General features: G+C 34.9%; 1 protein-coding gene across 2 annotated transcripts in view; it reads left to right on the plus strand.

Moving 5' to 3' along the window:
• Positions 1-16,066, plus strand: part of CDC14A (cell division cycle 14A) — a 230,831-nt gene extending 214,765 nt beyond the window's left edge. The window contains exon 16 of one of the 2 annotated variants that reach the window (XM_044003007.1): positions 15,922-16,066. In XM_044003007.1, the coding sequence (XP_043858942.1) occupies positions 15,922-15,933 (12 nt within the window). In that variant the 3' untranslated portion in view covers positions 15,934-16,066. Of the gene's footprint in view, positions 1-8,832; positions 10,923-15,921 lie in introns of those variants that run through there. The other variant, XM_044003006.1, reaches the window with a different exon arrangement.
• Positions 16,067-16,644: the final 578 nt, after the last annotated feature.

A 16,644-nucleotide genomic window follows, 5' to 3' on the forward strand; every position in this document is an offset into this window, starting at 1 on the left:
GATTGGTATAGTACTGAATTAGGTAAATTGATTTAGGTAGGACTGCTATTTTTATTATATTGGCTTGACCTACCCATGAGTAATTAATATTTCTCCAATATTTTAGGTCTGTATTTCTGCAGAGTATTTTGTAGTTAGATTCTTGTGGTCCTTAAGTGAATCTTGAAATTAAAGCTTCTTAATATACTATAGTTTCTATAATTATTCAGAATAGAATTCTACTTTCTAATTCTTTACTGAGTTTTGTTGGTTGCTAAAATTAATAGTTATTTTGTTAATTTTTTAGTTGGCTCTCTAGGGTTCTCTAAGTATATCATAGATAATTTTGTTTCTTCTTTACTTATGCATTTTTTTGGTGGGGCAATTGGGGTTCAGTGACTTGCCCAGGGTCACACAGCTAGTAAATGTCAAGTGTCTGAGGCCGACTTTGAACTCAGGTTCTCCTGAATCTAGGGCTGGTGCTTTATCTACTGCACCACCTCGCTGCTTTCTACCTATGCATTTTTAATGATTCACTGATAATCATTATGTTCATATACCACATTGTGTTTATCCATTTCCCAGTCGATGGGTATCCCTTTATTTTCTGGTTACTACAAAAATAGCTGTTATAAATATTTCTGTACATAGAGGTCCTTTTCTTCTTTCTTTGATATCTTTGGGGTACAGGCCTAGTGATGGCCTGACTGGTTCAAAGGATATTTAATTTCTAATGAAAATGTGTGGCAGTGATGCAGGATCTCTTCAAGAGTGATGATCTAAACTGTTCTGATGACCATGTAACCTGCTCAAACAACCAAGGGTTGAACACCACACATAGAACACTAGCATCACTTTGTCCACAAAGTCACATTCCTACTACATCTTACTGTACTATATGGATTCTTAACCAGTTACTTGAAATTCCCACTCAGTTGCTTCCAAGACTCAGTGCTTGAAAGCTTTAGAAAGGTATTCTCCCAGTATGGGATAAAAAATGCTTAGAATCACTAGTCTCATTTAAAAAGATTAGAGAAAAGGGGAAAAATGGAGAAGAAAGTGGAGGGAGATGATTTATAACCATAAAATCAAGAAGTATTAACTTCAAAGTAAGCAGGTGATTTTAGATTCTATACCTAAGAGAATAAATATGAATAATTTTATAAAGCCTGATGAGAATTAATGAAAAGCACTAATTTGGTTGTTACTCACAGGTAGTTTCTTTTAATTATCCATGCATCATTTTCTTCGCAGTGAAAGTTTTGTTATCAGAAAACCAAACCAAACACAACAATCTGGGAATTATTTAACATATTTAACATATTTTTGTACCATGGTTTTATATGAATAAAATAGAGGGGAAAATAAGAATTGTAACAGAATTTTCCTCAACAAGTTTCCTCAAAAGGATTTCAGAATAGTCATGATAACTGAGTCCAATTCAATGTCAACAGTTTAATATATAATATTATAAAAAGTACACATTGAGTTTCTTTCAAAAAAACTGCCAAAAAATCACATATGAAGGTAGAAAGAACATTTTATATATAATTTTCATTTAAAAATATTGTTCTCCTTAAAATCTTGGGATCCCTAAAATGAAGACTAGGGAGATTGTTTTGTTTTTGTTTGCATGGTGCCTAGAACACAGTAGCTTAATAAGTTTATTGTTAATTAATAGATTATACAATATATTAATACTTACTCTGTTTATTAAGCTAGGTACTGTGTTAAACACTTTTATAAATATTACCTCATTTGATCTTCACAACAACCCTTGGAAGCAGGTGCTATTATCACCTCCATTTTACTGAGGCAAAGGTTAAGCGAATTGCTGTAACCCATAGCCAGTAAGGGGATGAGGTCAGATCTGAGCTGAGCTCCTTCTGATTTGAGGCTCAGCATACTAACCACTATGCATTCTAGTTGCTTCTTACTGCCCTTTGGTTTTATTGATGTAGTAGAGCAGTGGTAGCAAACTCAAATAGAATTGAGGCCACTAAACTTATACAAGGATTTCTGTGGGCTTCATGTTGACTTAGAAAACCACATATTAACATTATCCATTTTTTATTGTATCTTTGTTTATTTAAAAACCAACAACACTTTTTCCCAAGTATCTTTTAATCTTGTTCCCCTGAACTTGGTGGGCTGAGTGTTTTAGATACCTCTGTAATAGATATTTCCAGGTGTGAAAAACTCTCTTTACTTACAAAGATTGGCAATTAGTCTGTAATGTATAATCTTAGGGTTGACTTCCCCATGTCTATACAGCCAGGTTTTTCAGAGTCAGGACTTGAACCTAGGGCTTTCTAATTCCAGTGACAGGTCCCTTTGTACTACACCATGCTGTCTCAGGAAATGCAGATACTTTATCAAAACTGAAAAACCTAAAGGTGTCTTATTGTAGTTACAGTGATATCAGTGTAAACTTACTTTGTTAGGGTAAACAACCCAATATTAACATGATATCCATATCAGCATCTACTGTTGAAATAGAAATAAATGCTTTTGATATTGAGTAAATAATTATATTGTTTCTACATTAGTTCTAAATTGTCCTAAAATTTAAAAAAATTGAAAAATTCTGTTGACATGGTAATAATGGTACCCAAGAGGTACAAGGGGAGGTAAAAATAGAATCTTTGCTAGTATCGTGTTTTTCATTTTAAGTTATTTTCTTTTTCTTTTTGGTTTTGTTTTGTGGGGCAATGAGTGTTAAGTGACTTTTCCAGGGTCACACAGCTAGTAAGTGTCAAGTGTCTGAGGCCAGATTTGAACTCAGGTCCTCCTGAATCCAGGGCCGGTGTTTTATCCACTGCGCCAATATTTTCAGTAATTGACATAAGAAATCAGGAGCCATACTTTTACAAACTTAAAAATAAAACAGTATTAAAGGACAGTATTTAAGATGTCTTTTAGCTTTGGTTTGGTCTTGGGGCAGGTATAATAACTAAGCTATATTAAAACTTTTTAAAGAACTTAACAAAATGGATAAAAGGGAAAATTAAAAACAAGAAAAGCCAATATGGGACAAAGGCATAGAAAATGATAGGAATAATCAGTGAGGATTTGGGCCTTATATTATGGCAACATAAACCTGTTGTAGTGAAAAGAGCACTGGTTTGGGGGTCAGAAGACATGGATTTGAATCTCCACTCTGTCATTTACTGTCTTGGGCAAGCCACATAATGTCCCTGAGACAAAGTTTTATCATCTGTGAAATGGAAATGGTCATTGTACTTCTCTACCTCACAGGGTTGTAATTAAGATCAAAGGAGATATTTGAAAGCATTTGATAAAATGGTAAAGTACCATAGGAATGGAAGCTGCGCTTACCTTCTCATTCCAGGTACGATACTTGGTGTATCTGTACTTGTTTTAGACCAAAACCCTGAGTTTGCTCTCTTGTTAACAAATCTATTTTGATTATTTTTCTTGAAATTTATAAATCATTGTCTTATAGAGTAGAAAATGAAATTTCTTTGGTTTTATTTATTAAACTATCAGTACAGTATTTATATCCATAACGAGACTTTTTTTTTTTAACCATGATTAGGTAACTGGGTTGTTTAAAAAAGAAACGCCCCCAGGATAGCTCATTTTTTTTAAAGTCACTACCCACATCTGACAAAACAGATTAGCAGCAGATTTCCAGAACAGAACAAATTGTCTTGATCCCCCATGCCTAACAGATTGTTTTATGTCAGAAGTCTTGCTGCTGTCAGAGGATGAGATTTCTTGATGAGACCTTCTATTTTGACACGAAATCTATTAAGTTACCAGTTTTAAGGAGATTTTTCTTCTGTTCAGATTGGGCTTTGCTTGATTATTATTATCATTATTACTCAATTCAGCAAATATTTATTAAACACATACTGTGTGCTAGGCACTGTGCTAACGGCTGGGAAAATTAAAAACAAACAAACACCAGTCCATCCTGTCAAAGAGCTTACATTTTACTAGATGGAAACAACATATGCACAGAAAATAAATATAAAATATATACAAAAAATGGGGTTGGAGGTAAAGGAAATGAGTAGATGGACCATCGTGAATCAGAAAAGGCCTCATGTTGGGAGGTGGTACTCAAGCCAAGCCTTGAATAGAGTTAAGGTTTCCAGGAGGAAAAGCATTCCAGATATGGGGGTGCAATCTGTGCAGAGTCATTAAGGCACAACTAAGGGGAGGAAAAAGCCAATAGGCTTCTCTGGCTAGAACATAGAGTATGGGTGAGGAATAATGTGAAATTATCCTAGAAAGAGAGACTTCAGATGACAAAAGATGCTGGAGGCAAGAGGAAGCCACTGAAGCTTTGACAGCAGGGGAGTATGTGTTCAGACCCATGTTTTAAGGATAGCAATTTGGCAACTGTGTGGAACATGGGGTAGAGGAAGGAGAGTCTGGGAATAGGGAAATGCTTTAGGACACTACTGCTGTAGTCAAGATGAGATTGATGACGGTCTGGACTAAGATGGTGGCTGATGGAGAAAAGATAAGTGGATGGATGAAGGTGATAATGTGAATCTGCTTTAAACTCCTCACTGCAGCATTCATCCTAACTGCCAAATAAGTACCAAATAAGTGATCATAGTCTATTTCGGGGACTAAAATTGCAAGATTATAAGCATATTAAAGTGTCACCTTTCTAATTGATAACAAAAGCATCAATCCTCAGTTCTGTTCTTATTGCTGTAATTGTAGTTGCTGCATATTTTTTTTTCTAACTCGGATGAATTTGGTAACAAGTTACTGCAGCAATGTGGCCCTATTGGGGAAGTATAATAAAATCTTGACTAACCGGAACACTCAAGACTAGGGTTGTCTGTTTCCTTAGGTTTCCGGTAAACTAAAGGACTAGAAATCCATATTAGTTTCTATCCCCTTTCATGTAGATTCAGATCTACTCAACAAAACACTTACTGAACCGTTTTTCATTTCTCTAAACTGTATTAATTCACTTTTCTGCATTAATTAGTGTGAAATTCTACATGTTTTTCTTAGCTAAATGAGATTTAACATTGTCATAGAGTCATCATTGTAAACATCAATTTTCATTTTATTGTAGATGTAGGAAATTTGTCTGAATATGCATTGGCCACAAACGTACCTTGGCTATTAATTTTAAATCCCTGATTTTTAACAGCTTTTCCTACAGAAAGTAGAGTGCCCCCAAGAAAACCCAGTCATTTGAAGTTCTAGTTTAATCCAGTTCATCATTTATGTTAAGTACCTACTATGTGCAGAAGACTGTGCTGTGCACAGGAGAGAAGAGATATAAATTATTATTATTCCTTAGAATGTAATGCTCCTTGAGAATAGTTTGTTTCATTCTTTATCTATACCTTTAGCACAGTTTTTATAGGCATTTAAAAAGTGCTTGCTTATTGATTATTATTATCATGATAATGAATATAATCATCCTAACCAATAACTTTCAAAACAACTTAAAAAATTCTGTAAAACTTACATTTTTGGTGCCAGTTTAAGCTGCTGATAGCTGGTCACTTATTTTTATTATAATTCCATATGAATAATTTTAGTATTTCCTCAGTTATTTGTGGCATGTTTTCTATGGGCAAGGAACCTGCCAGAGACTTTTCATGAGGGGAAACACGTTAGTTTACTATATGCTTCTTTGAAGAATATCATCCGAGACTGGTGACTTCGTGGTCTCCCACAGCTTTTATCATATACATGAAAGTACTGATTTGGGGATCTCAGTTTCTGTAATTGTGGACAAGTGTCAATTTTAAGGGGATCCCTTCAACAAAAGTCTTTGGAGTGAACTTAAGATTTTTGAAATCTATCTAATTCTGTCCTACTCAGCTACTGTTTCCTTAGTGAAAAGTCCAGTGGAAGTATTTGTCTGATTTTAAAACTCAGAAATACACTAGGCCTTGCTTTACACATTAACCATAAATTTTTCGCTAATTACTTCCAACCACTACCATAATGGAAGTAGCCGTGGCTAAGTAGAAAAGAAACTGAGAAAACCATTTTATTTATTTATTTTTTAAAAATTTAAATCGAAGAATATAAATCTGGTGTAAAGTAATCTGGTTGGAATCACTTGTTTAAGTAAATCCTTTTCTATTTTCTATCCCCCATAGTTTCACATTGCATTCAGGCTTACAGATATGATGGTATGTGCTCTTTGGAAATTAGCATGACATTATGCCAAATAAAGACTTTCTTTGCTTTAAAGAGAGAAGAAAGAAGCTAATGAATAATAATATGACTAGTAGAAATGTTTGAAGTTCTGTCAGCCATGTTTTTATTTTCTAGCTTAGTGTTTTAACAACCACTGTTGTTAAATGAAGAAACCTATTTAATAAGGGACACATGTTGATTCATTTGTGATCTCTGAAAAAAAATCACAAGTGTTCATTGAGAATTTGTGGCTGTTTATAAATAAATTCAGAAATAAAGACAACCCACACTCTGAATCAACTTGAGTTTGAGAAGTCTGCCTGGGAAGGTTCTTTTTTTGTTTGTTTTTAATGAATGTCAGTGGAGTGGAGACCAATTAACAGTGGATTTTTGCGATCATAAAAAAGGAGAAATGTAAAGTATTTTAAAGAAGTCATGATTACCATATCACATTTGAGACTTCTGTGGAGTTGGAAAAAATCTAGTCACTTGCACTGTCCACTACTTCTACTCTGGTTGATAGAATGTCAAAGGTTTCCACTAGGCATATGCTTATTCATTAACTTTGGTTGGAATATACCTTTTGCTTTGCCAGCCTTTTTTTTTTTTTTTCTTTATCCCGAAAGCTCTTTAAAGCCAGCCTTTTTCTGTAGATTTCCTTAAACAAATGAGAAAGAAAACAGCATTGGATCAATCCTTTCTAAAGTTGTAGCTTCACAACTTGCTTTTCATTGACCACCCCACACTCATCCCTTTCCCTTCTTCATACTAGTAACAAGATAGTAATTAATGTACTGACCCAAGGGTGGCTCATTTCTTTGTCTTTATCCATATTATTGTTGTCTCTCTTTGCTTGTAAGTATCTGCAAGGGCAAAGGCCATGTCTGTTTATTTCCACAACACAGTGTGTCAAAATGTGTGTTTTGGCAATGATAAAAAAGGATCATGTCTTGGATATAGTCCCTCTTTCCCCAGCACAATGCAAAGACTAAACTAGTATTTCTGGGTATGATAGATTTCCTTTGAAGCTCTGGCTTTTATTCCTGTTCGTTAGGGATTGCTGCCAAGGTCATTATTATTTGCTTGTCTTTCCGTGTTCCCCTCCCTCCAAAATCTGTATTCCCTCTCCCCTTGCCCCCCCCCCCATTCAAGTGAGTTGGAAATTAGTGGGACAATCACCTAATTGGGGACCTGTGCCTTCCAGTACAGAATCCTTTTGTAGTAGCAGTTCTGTGCCTGCTCTTCTTGAGTACTGCTTCCAGCAGCTATGCTCAAGCATATTTATAAATGTGCTGCGGAATACAGAAAGTTAGTAAGCTATGCCATGTGTGAAATCAAATTAGTTCTCTTTCTGTGTCTATTGGGTTTTAGTATTATAAGATAGGATTTTGGTATAAGACAGATTCGATAGTGTTTATTGTTATTATTAATGTTTGTCATACTAGATGCTTTCTGTTGCAATCCGAACTCTCAGTAAACTTCATTTGGGAAATAGGCCTCGATTTCGTGGGAGATTTAATTATACATTGTATGGGTGAATTAAACAAAATGAGTGAAATTCTTTGTTTTTTTTTTTTGAAGCTTTTTGAAATTCTTTGGTTTTTTTGAAAGACAACATGTATTAATTTATGAGATTCTTAGGAAAAGGGCAAGTTCTTTTTTTTTTTGGGGGGGGGTACCTCTAAGAGTAGCACAATGATGGGATATTGTCTTATCATCCATAGTAACCATATGGGGTTGTGAGTATAGAATGCTTTGTAAACTTTATCAAGATACACTAGTAAAATATGGCACATGATTTCTAATTGAAGTAAGCACTTTTTTCAGACATGACTCTTAGGATACAGAAAGTATATTTGGTGGTAGAAAATAGAGTAAACTTCTACCAAAAAAATTAGATTTGATGAATTCAGGGAAAAAATTTGGTAACAGTTCCCTTTTGAGCAAAGGACCTTATCTATGTTTTGTTGTTGTCGTTGCTAAAAGAAAACTATTTGGAGAACTCTCCTTCCATATTTGTATTTTTCCTCTTGTCCACTGTGTTCTGTTTCCTATTTTGCATGATTTGCTCTTTTGCTCCTACTTGTTTTGTGTCTCATTATCTAATCTCACAACTGTGCACTTGTCATTTGGATAGAATTCATTATAATTATAAAGTTATCCATTATGAACCATTTCCCCTCACTGGATCAGCTTTAAGAAAGGGTGGTATTTTATTTATATATTTTTCTTGAAAGGATTTTACAAAATGTCTGGGGGGGGGGGCGGGAGCCTTAAAGAATAAAAGTAAAAGGCTGCCAATTACTCTGATTAGAAGTAGCATCATTGAGCTAGATTGAATTACATAAAAAGTACAGCTTTTCCCAAAGGATCTTTGTCATTTAATTGTATTTAAAAGTCAGTTGTGATATTGAAGTAAAGTAACATTTAGAAATTTTTGTCTCCTTTTCACTTTCTAGTTGTGATTTGATTTTGAAATCTATTTTTACCCATTTAATTATAAAATTGGTTAACTATATTATAGGCATCTGCTTTATTTATCCCCCCATCTTTCTATTTTAAAAAAAATCTTATTTCACATATCTGTAGAATAATAGAATAAGACTACCTCGGTTTGAAGGTAGAGGCTGCTGCATGCAGAATTGGAAGTTTTTACTGACTTTGCATTTTAACAAAGGTTTGTGTTTCTCCTCTGCACAGTCCCTTCAGTCTGAATATGTTCAGTACTAAAGCCTTGATGCTTCGATGAAAGCTGCTCAGCCCTTAGAAACTCATTTCTTCATGAGGAGGAACAATGTTGAGGGAAAGAAACTGCTCACTGGGAGGAGATCTCTGCATTCTTAACCTTAAAATGAAAGAAAGCACTCAGATCAGACCTCAAAGAAAGACTTGAAACCAGAAAGCTCTGGTTAATGACTACTGTAAATGCACTGAAGTTACACGTTTATGGAGATGTTAATGATTCTGTGGGTGTGTTTTTTAAAACAAATTTTCATGTTGAGCCTGGTGATTTGAAGGATTATTTTTAATGTATTTCGGTAATACACTTGTTATTACATTTATGTACAGTGTTATATTATGTATGTATTGTCAAGCTAAAGACTATTTTGGTAAATTTATAAATATGTAATTGTGTAAAGATTAGAATATATTTTGATTTAGATTTTCTTGCTATTTGCTACCAAAAATATGTATTTTGAACTTGCTAGGATGATTTTATCTATGATGAATAAATATTTTCTCATAATAAAAAAAGGATATAGAAGATCAGAAGGAAAGGAATGATTTTATGGATCCACTATAAATACTATACAACCAATTCAGTTCTTTGGGTGATACGTCTTATTTACACAGTTTAGTTAAAAGACGATCACTAGCAAATGAATGTCGTTGGTTGGTATGGTGCCAGTTTTTCTTTTTCTCTCTGTTTCTTTGGATGATCCCCTATTACTTTTTGTGCATCCTGGTGTTCTTTGTTTTTTAAGCTTAACATCTGGCTACAGATGAAAGCTAACTAAACATTCCTCCTTAGAACATAAGCCTTTCTCTACCAGACAGCAGTGAAATATTCCCAGAATTTTGCATTTAAATTTGTTTTCAAAAGAAATCTTTCTAGATTATACTTCATTTAGAATATGAGTTTGTTGTTGCCTGGTAGTCATACACGTTCTCTCAGTAGCTTTAAATCATGAAAGGACAAAAATTCACAAGATGCTGCTATTCACCATTTCATTAAAGAAAAAATGTTAAGAGTATAAGAGCTTCTTACCAGCTGTGACCCTGGGCCAGTTACTTATTCCTCATTGCCCTGGGAAAAAAAGAGTATAAGAGCTTGATGCAGATTTTGACGTGTCAGCAACATTTTTAAAGTGACCATTAGTATACCTTATTAGAGTTTTCTTTTATAAGACTCGTGAATTTATTTATCAAGATCTCTAGACAGTATTGCTTTGGAAAAAAAAAACAAACCATGGTCCTTAAATGCTCTTCCTGCTGTACTTAGGCTAACATGAGAAATGTTAGCAAGAAAGGTTCATAGTACTTTACTCCAATCCTTGGGATTAATCCTGCTATATGTAGTAGGATGTTGTATATGAATAGTACTTAACATCAACAAAATACCCAGGTCTTATTTTACTTGAAAAAAAATCACAGAAATAAATATTTGGCGCTGATTAGCTTAAGTTTGACCTATAAAGACTGAATGAAAATTTATAGACTGTGGGACCAAGTAATTGCTTTAAAGTGAATCAAAAAGGAATCATAAATTTGCAGTGGTAAAAGTGAAAAAAGTTGGGAATGACTTTTTTTTTTTTAAGAAAGAGAAGTGTATTGAACTATATTTATGTGTTATTGTCAAAATGACCAGTGAATGAGTACAAGAAGATGTCAATATATCATGGCTTTATTGCAATATCAATTTTTTTGTGAATTATTGAAGGAAATCCATATCACATTTGCTGGGGGAGGGGGGAGAAAAATCATGTTGACAACTTTGGTCTGTGAACAGTGATTTGTGTGCAGCTATATTAAAATGACTGTAAAAGTGACTACTGTAAATGCCCATGTTGTATGTGTGTATATGTGTCATTTGTACTTGCATATGTGTATGTGTCTTAATATTATTTGTACACATGTGCATTCATAGACACACCAAAAAGTATGTGTACATAATATAGAAAATATAGAGCAAAATAATTCTATTCCAATTATAAAAAAAGTTTGACATGTATTTTGTTATGAATAGCATACCTTCAAAGCTATATTTTGTTGTATTTTGAAGTGTAGATAAATACACTGCTAATAAATAATAAAAATTTTATCCATTTAAATCGTTCTCTGCCTCTTATAACTTAGATACATTTGATTTCTAGGCCTTGATATCCTGACATTTGTCTGGACTTTTAATTTTCATCCATTGTGACTAGCTGCTGCCTTCTGAATGTCTAAAAGTCTCAGATGTTTTGACTTTACTGTTTATTATCAGTAATTAGCCTTTGAGAAGGCTATATGGCATAGTGGGTGGAGGGGCTATAGGCTTGACCTTGGAATCAGAAATACCTAGGTTCAAGTCAGGCCTGTAACACATATTCACTTTCTACCCACGGGCAAGTGACAACCCCTGTCCATGCCCTCGAAATCTCTCCCAAACTGTTCGTTTACAAACCAGCTTCTTGTTTCCCATGGGAAGCTGACTACGATGGTAAAACCACTCAAAAAATCACTTATGTTATACCTGTACAATATATGTGGGGGGAAATGGCTGTTATTGTTAAGCTTTATAGTTTGATTTCATAATAGTCAAAGAGACTTAAAAGATAATTATTTTCCCTTTTCTGTTTGCCATCATCAAGCTTACACTTTTAGGTCATGTCTGTCATCAGAACTAGCCCTGAAGGAAAATAAAACCACAGGGAAGGAATTTATTTCCTGCCAAAATTTCCTGCCAGTTTTTCAATTTTGTAATGCATTTGGTGACAGCATTTGTAATGTATACTACAAATAAACATCCATTAAAGAAAAAGCAGGGTAACTTTTTGTGATCATTGAACAGTCACAGGCAGAATTCTCCTAATAGCTGCATAGACCCCTGCACAAAGAATCCTGGAGTCTTTCTTCTTTGGAGGACCAAGCTGAAGGTAGTTGACATATTTTATTCAGTTGTGCATTGCCTTAATTTCGGGCGGATAACCAGAGCAATGGAAGTGGTAGGAAAGATAGGCCTTATCTCTTGTTTGTTTCCCTGGTTTCTAGAGAAGAAAATAGGGTCCAGCTAATGACAATTAAAGTTATGAATCTGCCCATAGGACACCCTAAACATCTGGCCAAAGAATGGAGGATGAACTAAATAATTGGTGCTTGGCAAAAGCTGTACATAAAAAATAATAGAAAGGGTTAAAGTAACTGACGAACCTATGTAAAAATAGAACAAATGTTAAAAAAAGAAAGAAATCTGGGTCCTTCTGATTTAGAGTCTGTCATAGAAGAGTAGGCATTCTGTGTCTTCCTGCAAGTTCAGAATTTTTGTTGCAAAGGAAACTAAACCAAAAAATTAGTTTCAACAGTTATTTTATAGGAATTAAGTTTGCATAGGGTTTTTTGTTTGTTTGTTTGTTTTTTGGTGAGGCAACTGGGGTTAAGTGACTTGCCTAGGGTCACACACCTAGTAAGTGTTAAGTGTCTGAGGCCGGATTTGAATTCAGGTCCTCCTGAATCCAGGGCCGGTGCTCTATCCACTGCCCCACATAGCTGCTCCATTTGCATAGTTTTAAACAGATGAGCTTTGAATGATGCATCAGACTCTAAACAGATCCAGAGAAGCTACTCAACTTGGTCTACCTGCAGTTCTTTTAAAAAACTTTTAATTAAAAAATTATTTTCATTTCTAAATTTTCCTCTCCCTCTACACCCTCTGCCACTCATTGAGAAAGCAAGAAATATAATATTATACATATGAAGTCATGTAGAACATTTCCATATGAACTGTTTTTGTGGAAAAAAAGAGATGAAAAATAAAGTGGAAAAAATTATGCTTCAGTCTATATTCAGAGTTCATCAGTTCTCTGCAGGTGGATAGCATTTTTCATCATGAGTTTTGGAATTATTGTCGATTGTATTGATCAGAGAAGCTAAGTCTTTCTTTTTATTTTATTTTATCTATCTACCTATATCCATCCATCCATCCATCCATCCATCCATCCATCCATCCATCCATCCATCCATCCATCCATCCATCTCTATTTATTTTTGCAGGGCAATGAGGGTTAAGTGACTTGCCCAGAGTCACACAGCTAGTAAATGTCAAATGTCTGAGGTCACATTTGAACTCAGGTCCTCCTGAATCCAGGGCTGGTGCTTTATCCACTGTGCCACCTAGCTGTCCCCAAGCTAAGTCTTTCACAGTTGATCATTACACTATTGCTGTTATTGTGTACAATGTTCTTCTCCTACTTCTGCTCACCCTACTTTGCATCAACTCATAAGTTTTACCAGGTTTCTTTGAAACCATCCTCTTCATTATTTCTCACAACACAATTAGTATTCCATCACAATAATATTCCATAACTTGTTCAGTCATTCTCCAATTGATGGTCATCCCCTCAGTTTCCAAAGATAGCTGCTATAAATAGGTTTAACTGCAGTTTTAATAGATTTAAAACATTCTCTTTATTCACTAGATGCTACATAAATTTAATTTTAATATGAATTTTATTTGTGAGCCTGCCTCCGAATTGTTCTAAGCATATCACTGGATTATGTGATCCTTCTTTAACCAACTGCTATAGTTCAAGGTGGATGGTGTTTCATAATAACTCCTTTTATATCAAATGGAATTGTAGAATATAAGAGTTGTAAGAGATCTGACACATGATCTCATCCAGCTCCCTGCCCATTTTGTGAACAAATTCCTTCTGCCACTATCCTCTATCCTTTAATAATGCACAGCCATTTTAATGGAAAGTTGATGGTTCCTATAGAATGAAGAGTTTTCTTCTATGATCATACAACAAACATATGAAAGAACATATCTGGCTATTCTCAGAAGATTAAGAATATTTCTAATTACAGTATGAAGTTCCACATAAGATAAAGCATTCTTATTTACGTGTAGTTTGCATGTAGATTCCACATGAGATCCAAAGCAAAGTAGAAAATAATTGTATAAAATTGTTTTGAGCTGAATTAAAATGTTAATATATTCCTACCCAGTTGCTTCGCTATGGAATGAATTATGTTAATCAGACCAAGGGGGAAAAACAACTTTTATAAGAAGCATAAAACTTTTAGTAAAAAATGTTTGGATGGAAACTAATATTGGGTAGCCTGAGATACTTCTAATTAGTGGCTAACTAGCAAGCTGCTAAAAAAGAAGTTAGCTCAATTTTCAGGGATCTATTTGAATTTATTTAAGCTTTTAATTTTTTATCTCTTTTACAGAGGTTAGGTGTGGGAAGGGCATTAACCATGTCAATTATATTGTTTAGTTTTGGTCCAAATATGTCACTATAATTTCTGAACCTGTTCAAAGTATTGCTAAGAGGTTGGGATACTGGGAGTATATTAACCAGAGAAAAGACTTTAGGTTCCAAATGTTTCAGTTGAAAAGTTCACTTCATTGCCTTAAAATGACACTCTCTTCCCATATTATCAAATATGAAAAACAAAAATGTAGAACTTTGGTAAAGTTGGAAACAACAAATGAGGAAGTACATGGATATAGGAAAGTTTGTTAAAATGTCAGGCTTGCTTTGAAAATAGGGCATCTCTCTTGTGCAATGATGTCCCAGAAGCATCCATGTGGAATCTTAATAACTCATCTGATAGCATAATAAACCCAAAAAGGCAAGATTTTTAAAACTTGGGATCAGAGAAAGGAGCCTTCTCTTTTGCTCCCCCCTCAAAAAAATTAATGCAGCGCTAAAGATAAGAGTTTAATTGGCCAAATGTCAGAAAGTTCAGTTTTTAGGTTTCCACAGCAACCTTCACTGCTTCCTTTGTTTTGAATTACAATAGGGACCTCTTTGAATGCTTACACAACACTGAGCAACAACCATTAGAAGGAATTTTAAGAAAATGATGATTTTATCCTTCAGAACAAATGTAGGAACCAATGGGATACAATTCAGTTTATCAATAACACTTTCTGGTTTCAGTGGGACTGCATGATTTTTGCACAAATATACCTGCTATCCACTAATTTTAGGACCCTATTAAATAAGAGATTTTTATTTTAAAAAGCATATAATTTTAAATTGGCTGCACTTGGAAACCTAAAAAATACAATGTTTTACACTCTCCAGCATGTATTTGCACGTGAACAAAGACCTTTTATTTCTGTATATGTTGTTCATTCTTTGTTTTCAAGGACGACCAGGTTTTTATATATAGTTCTGTATAAATATAGAATGCAAACCACATGGTCCCTTCCCTCTTACTGGTTCCTTTTAATGCAGTTTTGAGGCCATGTACTTCAATGATCTATGCTCCTTATACTTGCTTTGAACCTTTTGTTCAAGTTTTCTCTTTTTTCCTTGAACTCTTTTGCAGTGTGATGCTGCATGAATCCAATTTTTATCATAAGGACTGGATACTTAATGGGGACCTAAAAATATATTAAATAGCTCATGGCCTAGACCTAGAAGCATGAGAAAAGCAAGATTTTTCACCCAACCAAATATAGTCTGAGATGTTTTTCTGTATGAGTTAGGATTTGAAGGAAGATTTTAAATGAAATGGTTGGTTTGGTGGGAGGCTCTATCAAGGAATATGAGATTGCATGTTGCAATCTTGTAAGAAGAGTCAGATTGAAGTGGGAGGAGAAAGGTTTCTAAGTCCATTTGGTGGTCTGCAGTGAAGCAAGGAGGTAAGAAATAGTGGCCTAAAGAGGTGATAGATGAGATTATATGAATTAACTAAGACCCTCAGAACCTTGTATGAGAAAGTAGAATCTGCTGCTCTGGGATATCTTTGTGGGAGGGAAAAGGATTAGGTATGGAAGGTACTTTTTACCTCTTGGGATCAATTAGAAGATGAGGTTGAATAAGTTTGTAGTCGATTACTTGGGGCTTGACCAAAATCTTGGCTATGGCTGATAATGCTCAGTTGATAAAAAGCATGGTACTCATATCATAAGTTGAATTTGGTAACTCATCTCTCTCTTCCATAGTCAGCCTGTATATCCTAGTCACAAAGGGGACCTAGTGAGACTTTGTGAATCCTTCAATGCTACTGGAAAAACTAAACCCTAGTACTTGCTTTACTGATGGTGGATCATCTTCATATACACAGGATATCACATGACAAATGCCAATGCAGGAATTCGGCTATGAGGATAGAAAGGACGAGTCTTGAGGACATCATGGAGGACAAAACATCATCATGTTGTGACATCCATGTGAGAGGAGAGAGAAAAGAAGAGGACATTACTATTTTTCCAAACCTGGGAGTGATGATGGAGCCAACTGTTCATAGAGACTAGGAAAGTTGAGTGTGCGGCTAGCAAAGCACAAGGAGGTGGAGGAGGGAATCTGGGTATATTTTTCCTAATTAAAAAAACCAACAAAACAGAACATGATTTGTCTTCTTTTAGAGGAATCAGAAAGTAGGGAGAGCAGAACAAGCATCAAACCATGTGGTTCCATGCTCCAATCTGTCTATACTTGAGATTTTGTTTCCTGAGGGATGAAAAGGACAATGTACCTATTCTGTACATTCAGCTATGTTAAGGCTGCCCTGTTTCTTTCTAATATGAATGGTGTACAATGCAATACATGTGCGTAGGACATCTCATGGGAAACCTCTGCGTTTGGGTTTTAAGTCCTTCAAGATGACTTCCAGAGTGGAAACTTAGTTGGAAAAAAAAGGACAGCCTAGAACCTTGGTCATAGCAATCAAGCAATCAAGAAACATTTACTGAGCATGCAAGACAGTGTGCCCCTAACTTTCTTGAGGAGCTTATAGTGTAGCTGGGGTAGGCCAGAGATAAGTATGTGGACACCGAAATAACAAGAG

The sequence above is a fragment of the Dromiciops gliroides genome, chromosome 4, assembly GCF_019393635.1.
Source record: "Dromiciops gliroides isolate mDroGli1 chromosome 4, mDroGli1.pri, whole genome shotgun sequence".
Taxonomy (NCBI): domain Eukaryota; kingdom Metazoa; phylum Chordata; class Mammalia; order Microbiotheria; family Microbiotheriidae; genus Dromiciops; species Dromiciops gliroides.